We start from the raw sequence: 18,451 nt of genomic DNA, 5'->3' as shown, positions 1-18,451 counted from the left end.
TGTTAAAAAAAAAACCCCTCAAAAATCACTACATTGCTCTGACAATAACATGCATGTTAGGTTTTCCAGTTATACACTAATGCTTATTTAAAAATTAAATGTAAAAAATACTGTGCACGTTCCAAAGAGAGCAATTCTCTCTTAATTCAGTTTCCCTCGTTACTGGTAATGACACAGACCAGTATTCTTCAAAATGGAAGAACAGCAAAAAAGTTCACAAGCCCTCACCTGAAACAAAGAGGCTTGAAAATTCAAAGCAACCAAGGTCAGGATCTCCCATTAGGGAGAAAAATTCACAGCCTTAAAATGTCACAGGTTTTCCATGTCTATACAGCCACTACACTTAAAATTAAACTGAATATATTACACATTTTCCCTAAAGAGCAAGAAATACAAAAATCACCTATCAGATGGTGTGTTTAACAATAGTAACTGGTCCAAATAAAGCGGAAGTGTTCTTGCTCATTAATGAGCAAGTTCTTAACTTGAATTAGACCTACCAATTTGAACCTCAAACACTGTGTACAACTTTCAAGTTTGTTAAGTCCAGGCTTTAATACTATAATTTAAAAGTAAAAATATAATCTGTTGTTAAAATTTCCTAATACTACAGAAAACCTAGAAGCATAGAATGATTATATAGATTACTGGAAGATAACCCTCCCTCCATTTTTTCTGAACACCCTCCCTTTTAATCAAAAATGAATGCGATAATATTTCTGCTTTGTTCACTTCAAGCTAGTCTGTTTTGACAGGTTTTTTTCTCCTATTAATTGAACTGTAAAAAACACCATCAAGCTTGTGCTCATTAAATATATATGTATATATAAAAACATACAAAAAGTACAAGATTGATCACATTAGAAACTTTTACAGTGTCAAAGTCCTAATTGTTTCTTTTATCCTTAGTGAAGGCCAAATTTTTCTGTGCACAAAATCTTACTGTGACTGAAATTCCTGAATTCAGTGTCATGCTTTGGCATGCCATGCACAGAATTCAATTTTAATGTGCAGTCCTTCAAAAACCAAAACCAAACAAACAAACAAAAAAAAAACCAAACAAAAAAAAAACCAACCCAAAACACACACACCACAGGACAAAAAGTTCTTCTTAAATCAAATTCTATTTGTGAATTCAGCAAAATAATTTCTATAAAATAAAACAGCAAAATATTTAAATAGTATAGGGTGGGCTGTATCTGTTTTGCAGGGGTATTTGGTTCTTAGACAAGTTCCAAAAAAAAAAAAATTACACACATTCAAGTTACCAATTCTCTGTTAAATACAGTATTTACTGATGAGTTTCTTGGAATCTTTAAACAAATAGTTTATTCTGGAATCACGATACCTCAGAATTGTATTTGACTAACCAGTAGTTTCTTTTATAATCAAATCCCGCTTCTAATGTTTAAGATTTCTTTTATAATGGAAAAAGAGCTAAGACAATTCTTGTTTTCAAGTAGAATTGTGAATGAGCAGAAAACCAGCAAGTTAACTTGGTGCAGTGGTACTCCCAAGTACTGTGTGATTCTGACTTCCACTTCACTGGGATCCAGCAAAAGGAAAGTGTTACAAGATTTATCTAGTAAGCTCTACCGAAGAAACAAAACAAGCACACCAATACAGTCTATTATGCTCCAGGCATCCTGGCATAGCACATTTTTGCATATTTGTTTTAAATCTCTTAAATTCCTATTACTGAAACCTAAGTGTTCTTTATCCCACCCAGAGATAAACTGTTAAACATCAGATGTGAGGAACTTATGTGCAACTGAAAACCACCTGTTTGTCACATTTCTCCCCCCCCCATTTTAATATTTTTATATTCTAGGTGTAAGAAGAAAAGCTCTGAGCAATACAGTTGTCTCTTTGGGACAACTGCTGTCATTATGGTATTTTTTTCCTCATTGGCTACACTAACTCGGTGTGAAGCCATGCTAAATGTTACAGCATAACTATAGCTTCAAAGTGATTAACCTAATACCAGAATGAAAAAGGCAATGAAAAAGAGATCTAGAAACAATGTTACATCACCAATTTTCCACATCAACCAAATAATTAAAAGGTTACCAGCCATTACGTTGCTCATAGTAAAATCGACTCCAGTGGCAAAGAATTAACATGAAACTATTGGTGTGGCTGACATGTATGGGCTCTTTTTTTGTTTTTTGTTTTTTCTGTAAAGGAGTTGATCCAACTGCCATGAGGCAGGCAACATTGGTTGCAGAGTGCAGCGGATAGATCAAGAAATTAATTTTTTTCTGTTTTCGTAGATCTGTGAGTTTCAAGACAAAAAAAATGTTTCTTGCTTAAGAATTAACAGTCAAACATTAATATACTATATACACCTTTGCCATTTACACATTAGCATCAGGCCATTTATTACAAAACACTATACACTTTCCACTGCAGGCGGGTTATATATTGACAGCAATTTTCTGCAGATAAGACAGTGAATAGACTCTCCACTCCATGGTGATTATGAATAGTTTTTTTTCTAGTTTTAAATATTAGCCAGACACAGAAAAAGGTTGGACTGTAAGGCCTGGGTGCACAGTCTTGATGGAACCAGTTAGTTATGTGCATTTCACTAATCTTTTGTCTGAGGTGGGGAAACTTCTTCATTGCCTTCAAAATTTTCTTGTGCTCGTTGGCCAGTTCTCTGAGGGTTGTTCATGTGATGTGCTGCTGGGCCTGTATATGGCTGTCCATGCACATGGTTATTCTAGAGAAAAATAGATATGCATATTGAACTTTATACACATTAAAATTAATTTTAAAACATTTTAAAACTGTAGGCAACATTCTGTTTAATCTCAATGAGAGCACTTTTCATCTAAACCCTACCACTCACCTTTCAGGTATATATATGCTGAAGGTAAAATAAGAATGAAATCACAAAATCACAGTGAATCCAAATCCTAAATTCTACTGTGCTATTTCATGCAAAATAAAAGCAGCAGGAGAAAGCATAATGCGACAAAGTTTGGAATATATACTACAGAAAAAAATAACTATCTACGGTAATGATCTTCATCTTAGCACCATTCAGGTTTATACAACTTTGCCATATAGCTTTCAATGGAGGGTATCATTTCATAGTGAAACTGAATAACCACCTCAAAGATGCTCCCAGAGAACTGTTGAATGGGAAACATTTTTGTTGTCATTTTGTCCAGTGACCAAACCTATTACTGTAATGTCAGGAAAATAAGAATTGTGTGTGTTAAGCAGTGAAAATGCCTTTTGTTGTGAGGAAATAAACATTATACAAGTAATCTGTGAGCTTCCAATAAAACGTGGCTTTATCCTCACAGGAAAGGCCAAAGCATTTAAGAGTCTCACATCACTTACCAACCGCTCTGCTGAGAACATCAGTAAAGAGTGCAAGATGAAGGAAAACAGGGTTGGGTGGGAGAGGAAATTAAGTTAGCAGATGATGGCTATATAAAATGACTGGGAAGCAGAAAAGAAAAATCCTGGTTTCTTTGAAACCCACTAAATTTAGGAACAGTCAAATTAAAATCCTAGTAAAACTTCTTAGGTTTAAGAGATTTAATTCATAATATATTTTCATTTCTTGTAGGTATGAAATAACAAAACAAGTTGCCATCAAGACAGATTCCAGAGTCTGGTTTTAAAAACATATCATGAGGATATGATTTTGTTGTACTTAGTTAAATTAAAGCATACATGGTGAGCAATTGTTGTGTGTGTATGTATGTATATTATATATACAAAATAAATAAAATACGTATTGAATTACTCAGAAAATATCAATTATAACAAGCAATGGATAAGATTCTGTTAGATAATAAAAGTAATCTCTGATATGCTCTAACACCTTTGGCCCACTAATCAGTATAACTTGGAAAACTACTGATTCACTCATCCAAAATAGTCATTTTAGTTATTTGTCTTTTAAAAGGTGATGAACAGACTATAATAAATGAAGAGTAAGGTGACCATAGAGCCTAGGCATGACTGGGATGAGTCTGAAAGGTCCATAACAAGGAAATCAGTTTATAGTCAGGAAGCAAGACTAAGAAAAGGCAGGAGACAAGTATCATTAGCCAAAATACCATTTTACTTAAAAATTCTATTCAAGTAGTGGTAAGGAAGAAAGAGACACCATAGTGTGGTAGAAAGCACATTACGGGGGAATCAGGATACCTGAATTCAAGGTTTGCTTTACTACTGAAGATATGTGATCTGAAGTAAGGTCATGCAATCTAAGTCTCAATTTCCTCATTTGTAAAATGAAGGGATTGGACTAGGTGACCTCTTAAGCTGCCTTCTAGACCAAAAAGCCTACCTAGGTTCAGATAGGCAATTTTTATCAGCTTTGGGGAAGTCAGCAGTAGTTAATGAGTTCAGGGAGAGGTTGAAATTTATTGGTATTTCCCTTCAGAGACGTGGAATCCAAGTGGAATAAGCAGCAATACCGCTTGCCTTCTGAACTGGGGCTCCTTAGATCCCTTTGCGCAGGGTAGGGTTAATTCCAGGATATGGAATTGGGCTGAACTTGTGGTGTAGATTAAAAAACTTACATCAACACAGAATCCATTTGTTTGGATTCTGCTACAGGCAGTTCTCGTGTCTCATGCATGTGGATATTTTCTACAGTAGATTTTGATCCTTTATTTTTGTGATCATGAATATTATCACTTATTACTATCTTCTCGATGTATTTCTATCAAACTTTCCAAGAGGTACTGTGGCACAGTGGACAAAGGACTGGCCTTGAAGCCAGAAAGCCCAGAGTTCAAGTCTTGTCTTTGACAAAGACTCCCTTGTGTGACCTGGGGCTGGCTACTTAACCTCTCAGTGTGTCATCAACTAACACTACAAATTTCAGTGAAGGCCTCAGTGTCAATTTGCATCAGCAGAAAGTTTCTTCAGCTGGGAGATCCCTACACCAATGAAATCACACATCTTCTCCCTTGAAAGGTCAGAAAAAAATGTCTACTATGTTGTTTCTGCTTATCAACTAAGCTGCACTGTGAAATCTTCATCCAAGCTTTCTTTTATGTCCGAGCTTCCTATCAGAATGAGTCCATTTCTTTATCTAAAGTTTAAATACGTTATAATTCTCATAATCTATTTGGACAAATAATCTCTAAATGACTGAATACTTTGATCATGGCTGGACGACTACTTCATACATCAAGAACATTTAAAATCATTCATGAAGACCCAACGCCCTTTGCTTTTGGCAATTACTTCATCCCTATGTTGTTCCTTTTAGCAGTGCGAAGTATTTCATTTGCACTCCACAAAAAATGTGGAATTTTTGTTCTAAGTAACAATCACTTGTTTTTATGTTGACATGAAACAACATACACTTCTATTCACAGCCACTAGCACGAGACTAACTGGCCAACCTGGAAAGTACTGCTGGCTGCGAGCTGAAATATGTCCCTGTCATGCCCATTCTTCCTCTGCTTCCAAAAGTCACACAAGAAAACCAGTCTCATTACTTTACAGTCACACCTTGTATCAACAGAATTAGAACAAATTTAGTCATTCTAGAAATGGATACTTAGTGGTTTTTGAGATAAAAGCAGAAGCAAATTCTTATTTTACCTGCTGATACTGAGATCCAGGTGAATGGGGATATAATGGGGCATCTTCTGGTGGGGATGATTCATGTTCGTCTGGGGCATCTTGGTCATCTGGTTCCTAGGTGGACACATTTAAAAGAACTTGATTTTCTGGGCAAATTAAATTTTTTTTTAATTTCATAGTTAAGCTTCATTTTTGGCTACAGGAAGTCCTGCTAAAACATGTGTTTTGAAAACAGGAATTTGTTCCAACACAACTGATATACTAGTGAACATTTTTGAGCATTATGTGAATTTCAAGTTGCTTTCAAGAGAAACAGTGAGAGACTTAGAAAAAAGCTCCACTTCACAATAACTCACAAGCTACAACCTCTTGCATCCCACTTCCACAAGCAAATTTCAGGTTTTTGTCAAGGTAAAGTGCTATATTTATTACACATCTTCTGGGGAGTAAGAAGTGTGAGTAGAGAAGGGCTGGTCCTCATCACCCCCACTCCCTTCTGGTATAGCCTCCTGATGGCACTGAGTCTTTAAGTTGCCGCCTGCCCAGTAACAGCTCAAGGCCAAGTATGAGGCCATTATCTGTAGTAGTAATTTTATATTTCTTAATCATTTAAAATGTATAAAACCATGCTACTTTTCATTAGGTTCCCACCTTTTTTTAAAAAAATGCATCATTGACAAAGTTTTTGAGTTTTGTAGCCCTAGCCCCATTTCCCCCATAAGCTGTAGATTTTCCTTAGAATTTGCATAGCAAGGTATTTTTTGGGAATATAGACGCTGAGTTATAAACTACCTGAATTTAAAGTCTAAAGTAGACTTAACAACTTTTCTTTACTAATTTTTATTTGTCTTCTAGGAACTCTAGCAGTTTTTGTTCAAGGAAGGCATATACGAAGTACTTTTAAAAATGAAAATTTCCCCTCAGATTTGTTTCATGGTGTGACAAAAAAATTACCTTGATTTCCACCCTCCCTCCCCCCCTATTTGTTGAAAAATGCAATTTTAACCTTTTTTACCTCCTCTGGACAGAGTTCACAAGCTTTTGCAAGGGTCATTCGGGCACTATGTGATCTCTCTAAAAAGTACCCATTTGATGTTTCATTGCTTTGTACTGGAGGAGACCAGTTGTTGTACGTGTACTGAGGATTGCCAGTGTATGGTCGTCGTTCAAGTTCATCTCCAAGCCACTCCACTGCCCAGGTCCACTTTCTTTTCAGATCTCCATTACTCTTCAAAATAAATCAGACACACATATTGTGAAAAAAAATTCTTTATGAAACCAGTACCTTTCAGCTGATATTTAAGAGATTTTAGGATCTTATAAAATAAAAGTATCTTTTTTTTCCCCAATAACTAACTAAATAGTGGTACTCCAGGATTTTAGGAATTTAATCTACTCAAAGAATTTAAGCTTCGGTATATAAACAAATTAAGTAAGCCCAGATAGCAATCTTCATAAGGGCAAGTAACTTTTTATTGAAACTTTCGTGCAAAAGTACTTACATAGAAAATTTCATAGTTAAACTTCGTTTTTGACTATTTTAAAATCTATTAAAAGTATGTGATAATTTTTCTACTTCTTTTAATTTGTCTTCTAAGGATAAAAATCTTTATTTTAACAGTGCCAAAGTTGTCTCCATATTTTATTTCCAATGATACGTATTCCATATTTTTGTCTCTGACAATGAGAGTGGGTTGAGAACCATGACTTCCTTGTTTTTTCTAAATGAAAAGTTTCTTGGAAGAATCAACTTTATTTGTTTTAAAATGTGTATGAGAGACAAAGACTTTATTAGTTTCAAATGCTGACACTGGTTAATATGAGGCATTCTCTAAACTTTTTTTGTCTAAGTCAATCTGCAAAAGAGCAGTTACACCAATAAGTTAAATATGGCAAGAAGGGATTGATTCCTCCTCTGACTTTTCTACAAATGGTATATATATCATGTCTGATTTCTACCAGTCAATTTGTACATACAGATCTTAAATGGATTGTGCTGCGGTCAAGGTCATCTTTCTTTACAGGCTTAAGGTCACCTTGAAAGTTAATGGTGAACAAGAATAAAAACTAAGCCTCAATTTCAATACAATCACCTAAGGACTTTTAGCATCTTTCCAATTGTGACTGAGTTGATTAAACCAGAAAAAACACACTGTGCAGACAGGGGAAAAGAAGGGGAATCTAGAAGTCACAGGTGCTCAGGCAACAAATTTACAAAAAAGTTCTCACCTGCAGGATTTGGTAGGCTACAGAACAGTTACTAAAGAGAGCTACCATACATTTTATACACTGATAAGCTCTTTTCTGATAATGATTCTTAGAGCGCTGAATTGTATCAAATAGCCCATCCCGATCATCTGGTATTCCTTTAAGTGCATTATGAATTCTGAAAAGAAAGAACCAAGAATCAAGTTCTCAAAATGATAAAAAGAAAAACCATCCTAGTCAAATGTACGAAAATATTTAAAAATGTATCCAAATTATTTTGCTCTAATTTTGCAGGTGGACTGGAGCATACTTACAACTGATTTGTGTGCAGAAAGCAGGATAAACTATTATTCAGGAAATATATAATCACAAAAGGAAGTGGGTTGGTCATATAAGTAGAGTTAAGGGACAAAAAACAAACCAACAAATCAAAGGACAGTTGAGGGGTGGGGAACCTGTGGCCTAAGAGATGCACTTATCACTGAAATGATTTTTTAAATTGCTCATTTGACATCTTTTATGTTATCCAACCTTCATTTTTTTATAGATCCCTTCCTCCTTGCCTACCCAGTCATCTGTCCCTTATTCAAATGAACAAAATAAGTTTCCTTGATGGTCCTTACATGTCACAGTCTATCCCCTACTCAGAGTGTTTTCTTGTCTCTCACACCTGGTCTTGTTTGTAAATAGTTATTTGCATGTTGCTCCCCAGTTAGAACATAAGGACAGGGACTGGTTTTTTTTTTTGGGGGGGGGGGGGTGGGAAGGCAGGCAATTGGTGTTAAGTGACTTGCCCAAGGTCACACAGCTAGTAAGTGCGTCACGTGTCTGAGGCTGGATTTGAACTCAGGTCCTCCTGACTCCAGGGCTGGTGCTCTACTCACTGCGCCACCTAGCTGCCCCAAGGGACTGTTTTTTTTTTTAATTTAAACTTCCTTTTATCTCCAATGCTCAATACAGTGTGTGACATAGTAGTTGCTTAATAAATACTAGCTAACTGGGGAAAAAACAGCAAAATTTTCATCAAAATTAACCAAATACCAAAGCTGACCGTACATTAATGTTCCCTCTCCTTTCCTACCTTGGCAAAGAAGGAAGCAGAGTACACTCTCACCTTTTCTTTCTGACTAAGCTTAGACATTCTAATTCTATAGCCCTCAGTCTCCTATTTTTTAGTTCTTTCCATTTACACTGTTGTAGCCATTGGTACCCATGGAATGTAAATATACCTAAAGAACTCCTCCAGCTCCTGATGTAAATAGTGCAGGAAACATTTATGTGATGACATGGAAAAGATCCAACAGGAACAAAATAGGATGAGAAGGTGTGGATGTGTGATCTGCCCTGTTGTAGATAGTCCCAACACTGATGTAATCACAGACCCAAACAAATATATACAGATATTAAATTAATAACTAAAACTAGTTTGATCATGTCTCCTCTACCTCTACTTAGTTTTTCCATTTTTTCATCAACTTAGACCTGCACAACTCAATTTATCCTACCTTACTTTATCCTATTTATAGCTCAAATCACATTTTCACCAAACAATTCCCTGGTATTCAAGAACCTGTTGTCCACTGTGGAAAATCTAAACTCATCTGTTACGCATGTACATCAGAACACCTCATCTTTTTCTTACTGCCAGCGCTCTTACTGTTTCTCAGTTCCTGTCTGTTTCAAAGACAAGCAAGGCTACTTTTTTTCTGACATGCAGAACTCGCTCATAACATCCCCATACCATATTGACATTGTTCACATGTATTTACAGTACAAATACAGGTATATTGCCTAAACTGGACTTTAGGGGGTTACTATTTTTTAGTACTTCCCATTCCAAAAGCACAGTGTTAGTGTTTTATACTCAGGGTGCCAAATAAATACATTTCAATAAACCAAATAGGTTCCATTCAGTTCTAAAGTTAGAAGATGATTAGGTTTATGAGTACTCATCCATTAGCATAACGAACAAAAGTGCAAGGAATGCACATTATTATCCAAAACCATGGACTTGGCCTGTTTGCCAATGATCAGTGGTTTTACTTTTTCAGCTCTTAACCACTACAACAAAGGAGTGTATTCTTCTTTTTAGAATTCTTAATCTCTTAAAGAGCATTCTATCAAATTTACAAAATTTGACTTTTTTTTGGTTACAGGGCTGATAACCATAAATGTCTTGAATTCAGGCCAAGTACAGACTTATCACTGTCATTGCAAGGTGTACCATATATCTTCTTGTTTTAGTCATTAACAAAATTATTTTTTTTTTGTCAAAGAGGCAGATAATCCAGGAGTGACATCAAATTCTTTCACCACATCATCACCTTAGCCAACTATTTCAAAATCTTATTACAAATACACATGTGGCTAAGATCTAGAACATGGTAAGAAAAATATTCCAACTAGCAATAGCTCATAAACATAAAACATTCAATAAATAGATTACAATGGGTGCTTTGTTGATATTCTTTGTGATTTTTAATAAAAAAAAATTCAGTACAATTTAGCTCCAGATTATGTACATAATCATAAGGCACTTACTACCATCTTTATTATATTTTTTAAAATGGCTAATACTTAGATTGGATGGCCTGATACAAAAAGAAGACTACTGTAATGCTACTGACCAACAGGGGCAGAAACATGCAAGTAATGTGGGAAATGAAGAATGCATATGCTTTTCTCAAAGAGAAAAAAACAAAGTCAAAATTTATTGAATTCCCCAAGGAAAGTCCATTTTTTTTCTCCCTTGTACTGCAGTTTGTATTGAGTACTGCTTAAAATAAGTGGATTGTGACCTGATGACAAAAAAATATATATTTTTTACTACACTGGTGTTTAGTAGCAGAACCTAATCTATACAATAAATGAGTTATTGTAAATTCTGTGACAATTTGAAAACATTCATAAATTCTAGCAATGGATGCCTAATTCAAAACACTGCAGTAATTTAAATTTCTTTCAGCACTTAATTGTCTAAAAATCTCGTTTTTATTGATCCTTTTTACATCATATTTGTTTCAAATTGTATCCGTTCCCTTTGTTCTACCCATTAAGCCCATCTCCTTTAACAAAGATTTTTTTTTAAAAAAAGAAAAGTAGTGTGGCCAAATTAACCAATACTTGGTCTATCTCTGTCTGACAGCACATGCAGTGTTCCACAGACATATGCCCCAACCTCCACAATGAAGGATGCATTTTCTAAACTCTTCACTGGAGCCAAACCTGGTCATTATAATTATATAAATTTAGGCCTAAGTCTCCCACTGCATTCTGAGCCATCTCCAGTTCTCCTGATCCATATCTGGCCATTGGACCCAAATGGCTCTGGAGGAACAGCCCCCCGTCAATAAAATCCAGTTCACTTGCATGTCATGGCATCATCTCCCTGATATCCTGATCCTCTTTGAGAACAGAGGACAAAAAAAAAATCAGTAAGCAGCAGCAATGTAGTGTTCAGTTTTCTTATTTTTCTGCATTTAGTTTTCAAAAGGACTAACCAAATTTGATAAAATGCTAAAGTTTCCTTTTAAAATTTCTGCTTTTTTTGTTGGATTAATCAAGAGGCTAATCCAATTATACTTAAAACTGTTTTCTAAATAAATTAAATACAAATTCAATGAATTCACATTTTGTGACATAGTAGATACCTATGAAGAATAAGAAAATGGAACCTAGGAGAACTGGGAGAATTAATTCTTCAATGTGCTATGTTATTGATTGTAGGACCCTTTAAATACCTCCCAGAATCCTAAAACTTAATCCACATGCCGATTTCAGGTTGACACTTATTATCAAATCAAAACTCTAAGTTCATGAAGAATTGAGGAAGACGTTCCATGACCATGAGAAAAATGCTTCGTGTATTCCAACTTATGGAACCAAACAACTAGGCATTCATGTACCAAAGTGACATTTTTATATATCTACATGGGTATGAGTAAACGATTAATTTCAAGACCGATATAATGTAACCTTGACAAAATTTTATATTTTTAATGTATCTTGATGCCTTCTCTGATTCTTCACCAACCCTGTTCCCTATTTTTATAGCGTATAATACATGTTGTATATCCCTAGGAGGTACTGTTTTATCTTTGTACGTTTAGTAAATGTAGAATTGAGCATCAAATAACTATCAAAAAGCTGTTAATTTCCCAATTATACAAAATAAATGTAAGAGAATATTAATTCTTATATTTTTAAGAAGATGAAGAAAACTGGAGTAATATGAAATCAGAAATGATATGAAGTTCTTGGAAAAATTCTTATCATTAAACTAACAAAAATTTTTAACATTCAACAGAAAAATTTAAGGCAATGATCTGTTCACTAACAGAGAGTGATTTTGGCCATGCCTTTCTTGAAAACTGGGATATTATTCCTATCAACGGCAAAGAGAGAAAGATAAGTACTAACCTGTGTGTCTGCCAGGAGTCCTCAATTAATAAGATTTGTAAAAGGAGATCTAAATAAGGTCGGAGTTCATAGGTATACGAGTAGGCAACCTTAAGACAAAATAAGATGCGGTGATTTTTTCTGTTTAACAGTGTAACCAATTAGATGATATGTACACATATAAAAGTTTTATTGTCTTTAACCTGCCAAAGTAGTTCACTGAGGACTGTAGAAGAGAACTGAGGATTCTCCCAACAGCAAAAACGAAGCAATTTGATGGTTTCCTCTGAGTTACTGCAGTCTTCAATAATTTTCTTCACATAACTTGTTCTCACAAACAAAATATCTGCCACATTCTGCTGAAGTGCCATTATGGGTTGAGATAAATTAGGATCACCATAGGGGTTGGAAAGAGGGGGATTACCTAGAATAGAGTTGTTAACTGATGAAAAACCCGACCATTTTCTCCACGGTGACAGACAACAAAGCTATCAATAAGGTAAACAATTTATTTCAGAAAAAATAGCAGAATTTAAATCACTAACACAGTCCCTCATCCCTAGTGTGGGAAAAGTAACATTTGTTAAAATTACTGAGCTGACATGGCTTCTCCTTCTGAGAGTGTGCGTAATTATTCTGGGCTATACCTTGGAAACTAGAACACAGCAAAGTGGGAGATAAGTCAAAGATCTGCTTGGTGAGCGTGTCAGGATTACAGAAAAGTAGCATCATTTTTCAGATCAACCAAAAACAGTATTTATAAAATGCATTTCATGTATTTAAATTTATTTTATATTTAATAATAATGTAAACTGACCTTAAGTACGGGTGATAATTAAATAAAATGATTCCAATCCAATTCCAAAACCAACCACCTGATAATCAAGCTGTCAACTTCAGAAAAATAAGGGACTCTTTTGAATGCCTTTAAAAGTTCCAAATCTCAGAAAAAAAACCCCAACCCTACAAATCTACCAAAGCATGCTTCCTGACCCTACTTTTTGAACACTAAAAACCATAACTTTGGAGGGCCTCTGAGCCATTTTCATTGAGATATATCTACTGAGTACCTTCATATGGCAACAATTTATAAAATCACCACTAAAGTACACAGTAGTTTCCATCTGCACTGACAGTGTAAATAGTCATTATAAAGAAGTCACAAGTCTTTTGAAGTATTTATTTACTAAACGGTTACTATGGAAAGTAGTACTATTATTATGGTAAATAAAATGTTTAAAATGATTTTTAGGAATGATGCGCTTTACCATTGATTGAAGATTGCATCCGGGATGATACGTTGCAACAACGGATCAGCTGTGATACTACGGTATATAATTTGCCTAACTCGGCATACTGATATTTGATGGGTGGCCCTGGTCCTTCATCCAGAGCGACAAGCATAAATGTGGCAGGCACGCTCAGTTTCAAAAGCTGTGTTTTTTCTGCCATACCTGTAGAGTAGGAGGAAAACACATAAGAGAGGAAGTGAGATAATCAGGAGGGTATTGAAGGATAAGACTAGGTTGTAAGAAAAATAATTATTTGGTAGAACTTGGCTGTAATTTTTATGATCTAGATCCATTCCTTTGTTGCTAAGTCATTTTAGTTGCGTCCAATTCTCCATGACCCCATTTGGGGTTTTCTTGGCAGAGATACTGGAGCGGTTTGCCATTTCCTTCTCCAGCTCATTTTACAGATGAGGAACTGAGGCAAAGAGGGTGAAGTGACTTGCCTGGAGTCACACAGCTAGTACATCTGAGGCCAGATTTGAATTCAGGAAGATGAGTCTTCCTAACTCCAGGCCCAGCACTCTATCCACTGCACCACCTAGATGCCTAAGTCCATTCTTTAACATCTTCAAACAGACTAAGTTATTTCACTAAAGCTGATATCATCTCATTGGATACTCACAGAAATCCTGTGAGGTAAGCAGAGCAGTCAAAATATTTTACACGTAAGGGGACAAAGGCTATGGAGTGACTGGCTCAATGTCATACAACTCACAAGGCTCATGTTTTTCCCTAAAAGGATGAGAAGCTATCCCTGATATTTGATTGGTATGAAGAACTAAAGCTCAAGCCCTGACTGGGCTTCCTGGTCACCTGAGGGTGTAAAAGTGGGAGCCTCTGAAGACACAGTGCTCCTTGGACTTGTGAGAATCACCACACCCTTCTGACTAGAGCTGTCTCTGGGGTAATCAGGGGAGGAGTCAGGAATCTACCTGAAACCAATGCTGTATCTTTGATGAGTTTTCAAATAAATATCCTTTAGTTAATTAACTGTTAATGGTCCAAGTGTCACATTCCATTTGTGTCCCAAGCCTGAATACTGGGTCTGAGTGAGGCCTGAATTGAAATGCCAATATGGCTCACAGTGTGGATGACAGGGTTAAAGGAGACACAGATGCAGAGAACGGGATGAGTGGAGAGCCAGATACAGCAGGGTCATTCTCGCAGCAAGGGCCCTCCTCCCTCTCTCTATATGTGTACATACCACAAGAGGCACATGGAAGAGATCTTTTCAATGGCACAGAGAAGGGGGCCCCCAATAACCTGAAGCTATTTGCTCTTGGATTATGAAAGGAGACTGACGTGGTGGTTAAAGACAGTGCCAAATCAAGAATTTTCAGGTTATTGTTAATAGTCTTAGAGAAGCTGGATTGCCAGTGAAGGCAAATAAAAGTAAACCAGCCTGGAATATTTAGCAGCTGGACAAGGAGTTTCTGGGTTAGAACTAAGCCATGAAGTCAGAAGATGGAATGATGGACCTGGTAACAGGACAAATGAAAAGAGGAATTCTGACAAATCACCAAATATGGTCTCTAACACAAAGGTTTTTTGCTGGAAAGTATGTTATTCTGCTGAACTTGGGAGAATAAGGAAAGAGAATGGGAGTAGAAGTGAGGAAGAGAATGGAGAACTGTCCTTGGAGGTTATGAGGGCCTCAGGCTTATCTCACTACACCCTAAGATTTCCTTCACAAAGAGGTGAGGAGGCAGGCAGGCTTTTATCACCAGGGAACTGCGGAGGCTGCAGAGTAAGTTTAAATAACTGTATGAATCACTGGAACCATGGGTGTTGAGGGTATGGTGCAGTAGTCAATTTGATATACTCTTTGAAGCTGTTCTGATGGCTTGGGGAATTCATGGAAAATTCACTTTTGCAAAGTCAGTTAAATGTGTTGAAGTTCCAGTTGAGGATTGTTCTCTGGTCTTTTTTAGGCAGCTAAGATGAGATTCTGTTGTACTGGCTCCCCTATAAGACTCTAAAGGAGATGGCAAAATTCCTAAAATAGGTGGGTTTTATAGCCTGGTTCTGTACTGCAACCCTACACCCCACATGACTTATGAAAAACCCCTATCTGGAGTAATTAGATATTTTTTTCTGAGTAGAACTTCATCCAAATGGTGCCAGGGTATAGCTACAGGAGCACCTCATCATAGCATTTCACTGGCATGGGCAGATCAATTGCCCATTTTTGTGCTGCAGATTGGGACAGCTGTGCTCATCTGGACAAAGGCCCTCACACCTGGCTAGGTGACTGATGATACTGTCTCCCACTTTGGGCTGTGCTCCTGACACACAGGGTTGATGAGCAGACAATCTCCTACGGAAGGGTTAATAAAACTATACTGAGGTATTCCTAAGCTATCATAAGCAAGCAGGATAGTGAGGACCCTTCTGACCTACACCAAGGCATCCCCTAAAGCCCTATCTAACAAAGCAGTTTTGAACCAACCAAGTCTCTTGTCTCCAGAATTTGGGGATGTCCCCTTGGGCCACTGCTGAGGCAAAGGTCATTCTAACTGTAAGAAAATGGGTGAAGGCCATATATCCAAGTCATAGAAGACTGGAAAAGAGGCAGGAGTGGCACAAATATATAAGGGCCTAGTGGACACTGTTAGGTCACTATCATAATAGGGGATCTCTCCCATGGGTCAGATGAAATGGACTGCTCCTTGCCCCCTCCCCATCATCTAGTGGTTTTTTTTTTTCAGGGAGCAGATTGCTGAAGAAGAGCAATCTTTGATGACGTGGAAGACAGCCTGTATGGGTCACAACTGTGGTAGTGAATCAGAGCAAGCATGCTGTGGAAACAGTCATCATAAACGCTAGGTAGTCAGTATTTGTAGTGGTCTGTTTTTGGGCAACTTATATGTCAGGACCAAATGGAAACTCTTGGGAGTTTCTCAAGTTGCTCTTTGGAGCAACTCAAGCCACATGTAGTTAGTAACAAACAATATCAGGCCCTGGGAGTGTTGAAATCTATTTCCTCCTTAGAGAAGAAGCCAGAGTACTTTGCCATACTTAGAACAACGCTGGGTGGCTCTGAGAAAGGCAGACTACAGGGAGCTGAACCAAGTTGTCACATCCATTGTTACAGCTTTTCTGACTTTGTTAATGTGGTAGAACAGGTAGTCTGGGTCCTGGGTAAGTGATATGGGGGTTACTGATTTTGCTGATGCTTCTCCCCTTCTCCCCTATTGTGGCTGTGCTAAGGAGCAGTTCACTTTCACCCAGGAAGGAGTACAATCTACTTTCACTGTTCTTCCCAGGGATACCTGAACACTTATTTATATTGTCACAATCTGGTGAACAGAGACCTGAGTCTTCTCTTCCTGAGAGTACTGAAGTACTCTAATACACTACACAAAGTATATAGTATACTGATGATGTACCTTACTGGGCCAGACAAGGCCATGGTGGCTGAAATCCTAGATGGAACAGTAGCTGACGAGGCACAAGGGGAGTGAAACCAGCCCTCAGGAGATGCAGGGTCACTCAGTCAAATCTGAGGGATACCATGGAAGTGGAAAACCCAAATGGTTCTGGCCACAGTCTGGAACAGGGGTGGGGAACCTGTGGCCTTGAGGCCACATGTGGCCTTCTAGGTCCTCAGATGCAGTCTTCTGAGTCCAAGTTTTACAGAACAGATTCTTTTATTAAGGGGATTTGTCCAGTGAAGTTTGGATTCAGTCAAAGGGCTGCACTTGAGGACCTAGAGGACCACATGTGGCCTTGAGGTTCCCTACTCCTGGTCTGGAATATGTTACTGATTCACTCTTTCCCACAAAATAAGAAGGAAGTTCAAAAGTTTATCAGACTCTCACTTTTGGAGGAACCTACATTACCCACATGTGTATTCTGATGCCCCACATTTACTGAGTCGACTGTAAGTTTGCCTCTTTCAAGCGGGCTTCCAGATAGACAAAAAAACCACAGAAGATCTAAAGTGGGCCATTCAGCAGTCTTTTCCTGTAGACTCTTATGACCCTGAGAGGGTCTATGTTTTTACAACTTTCTGTCCATAAAGACCACTCTGAGTGGAACCTAGGGATGGTCAGACCAGATGCCTGCTAGAATGCTGGAACCAGCAGCTCTCCAAAGTGGCCACTCACTGTAAAACTTGTGAAAAGCAGTTACATAACACGAAGTCTAGTTCCTACTGAAGCAATGACACAAGGTCATACACTATTATCTTTCGTCCACAACTGCCTATCATGGGTTGGGTGATATAACGCTGTTTCTCTAACAAGATGGATAAAGCATGAGAGGCCTTTACCGTTATATGAAAATGGCAAAATCAAGATCATACTTGCCCAAGTCCCTCAGGGGCTAGTGACCTTCAGCTGACTCTTCCAGAACCAGAGGACCCTTTTAAGACTCGATAGCCTGCTTCTTCCACTTGCTCAGTGGGCAGCTACCTATGAGGATCTAGATGCTGAGGAATGATGGTTTGCCAGTTCAACAATGGCTCTGCCCACCATAAGGGAGGCATTGGTAACTGGTTGCTGTGGCTATTTATATGGTAATGGGGGGATATCCTGGAGAATGGGGATCCTGTCAAGTATTCCCAGTAGGCTGAGCTGTATACAGGACATAAGACAAGTGTTTGAGAGAGCCTTGAGACATAGGGTAGATAACATCTGCACCTACACTGACTTGATGAGGTAGTCACCAGTTTGGCCAAAAAATCTGGAAAGAGCAAAACTAAAGAAAAATAGAGGAATTTTGACGATGGCCCCTGATTGTTGCTGGACATATTAACACTCATTACAAACACCATATGCCTTCTACTGAACTGGATAACCAGGCTGATGCTTTGACAAGAAAAGGAGAGCTTAAGGTGCGGGTCCACTAACAATTTAACACAAGGAAGGATATAAATGCCACGTTCTGGAAGGCACTGAACCATATGATCAGCTAATTCTGCTTAAGAGGGTTCATAGGTTCATTATGCCAACTGGAGTGTGGAATTATGAAAGAATGGAATG

General features: G+C 37.5%; 1 protein-coding gene across 5 annotated transcripts in view; it reads right to left on the bottom strand.

Moving 5' to 3' along the window:
* Positions 1-1,105: 1,105 nt before the first annotated feature.
* Positions 1,106-18,451, bottom strand: part of USP9X (ubiquitin specific peptidase 9 X-linked) — a 257,781-nt gene continuing 240,435 nt past the window's right edge. For 3 of the 5 annotated variants that reach the window (XM_036744544.1, XM_036744547.1, XM_036744545.1), the window contains exons 39-45: positions 13,443-13,628; positions 12,378-12,598; positions 12,196-12,284; positions 7,798-7,954; positions 6,575-6,796; positions 5,587-5,682; positions 1,106-2,725 (exon numbers count right to left, since the gene is read on the bottom strand). In XM_036744544.1, the coding sequence (XP_036600439.1) occupies positions 2,591-2,725; positions 5,587-5,682; positions 6,575-6,796; positions 7,798-7,954; positions 12,196-12,284; positions 12,378-12,598; positions 13,443-13,628 (1,106 nt within the window). In that variant the 3' untranslated portion in view covers positions 1,106-2,590. The remainder of the gene's footprint in view (positions 2,726-5,586; positions 5,683-6,574; positions 6,797-7,797; positions 7,955-12,195; positions 12,285-12,377; positions 12,599-13,442; positions 13,629-18,451) is intronic. The other 2 variants (XM_036744546.1, XM_036744548.1) reach the window with 1 other exon arrangement.

This window comes from Trichosurus vulpecula, chromosome 2, assembly GCF_011100635.1.
Source record: "Trichosurus vulpecula isolate mTriVul1 chromosome 2, mTriVul1.pri, whole genome shotgun sequence".
Classification (NCBI taxonomy): Eukaryota; Metazoa; Chordata; class Mammalia; order Diprotodontia; family Phalangeridae; genus Trichosurus; species Trichosurus vulpecula.
This window is presented reverse-complemented; position numbering and strand designations above follow the sequence as displayed.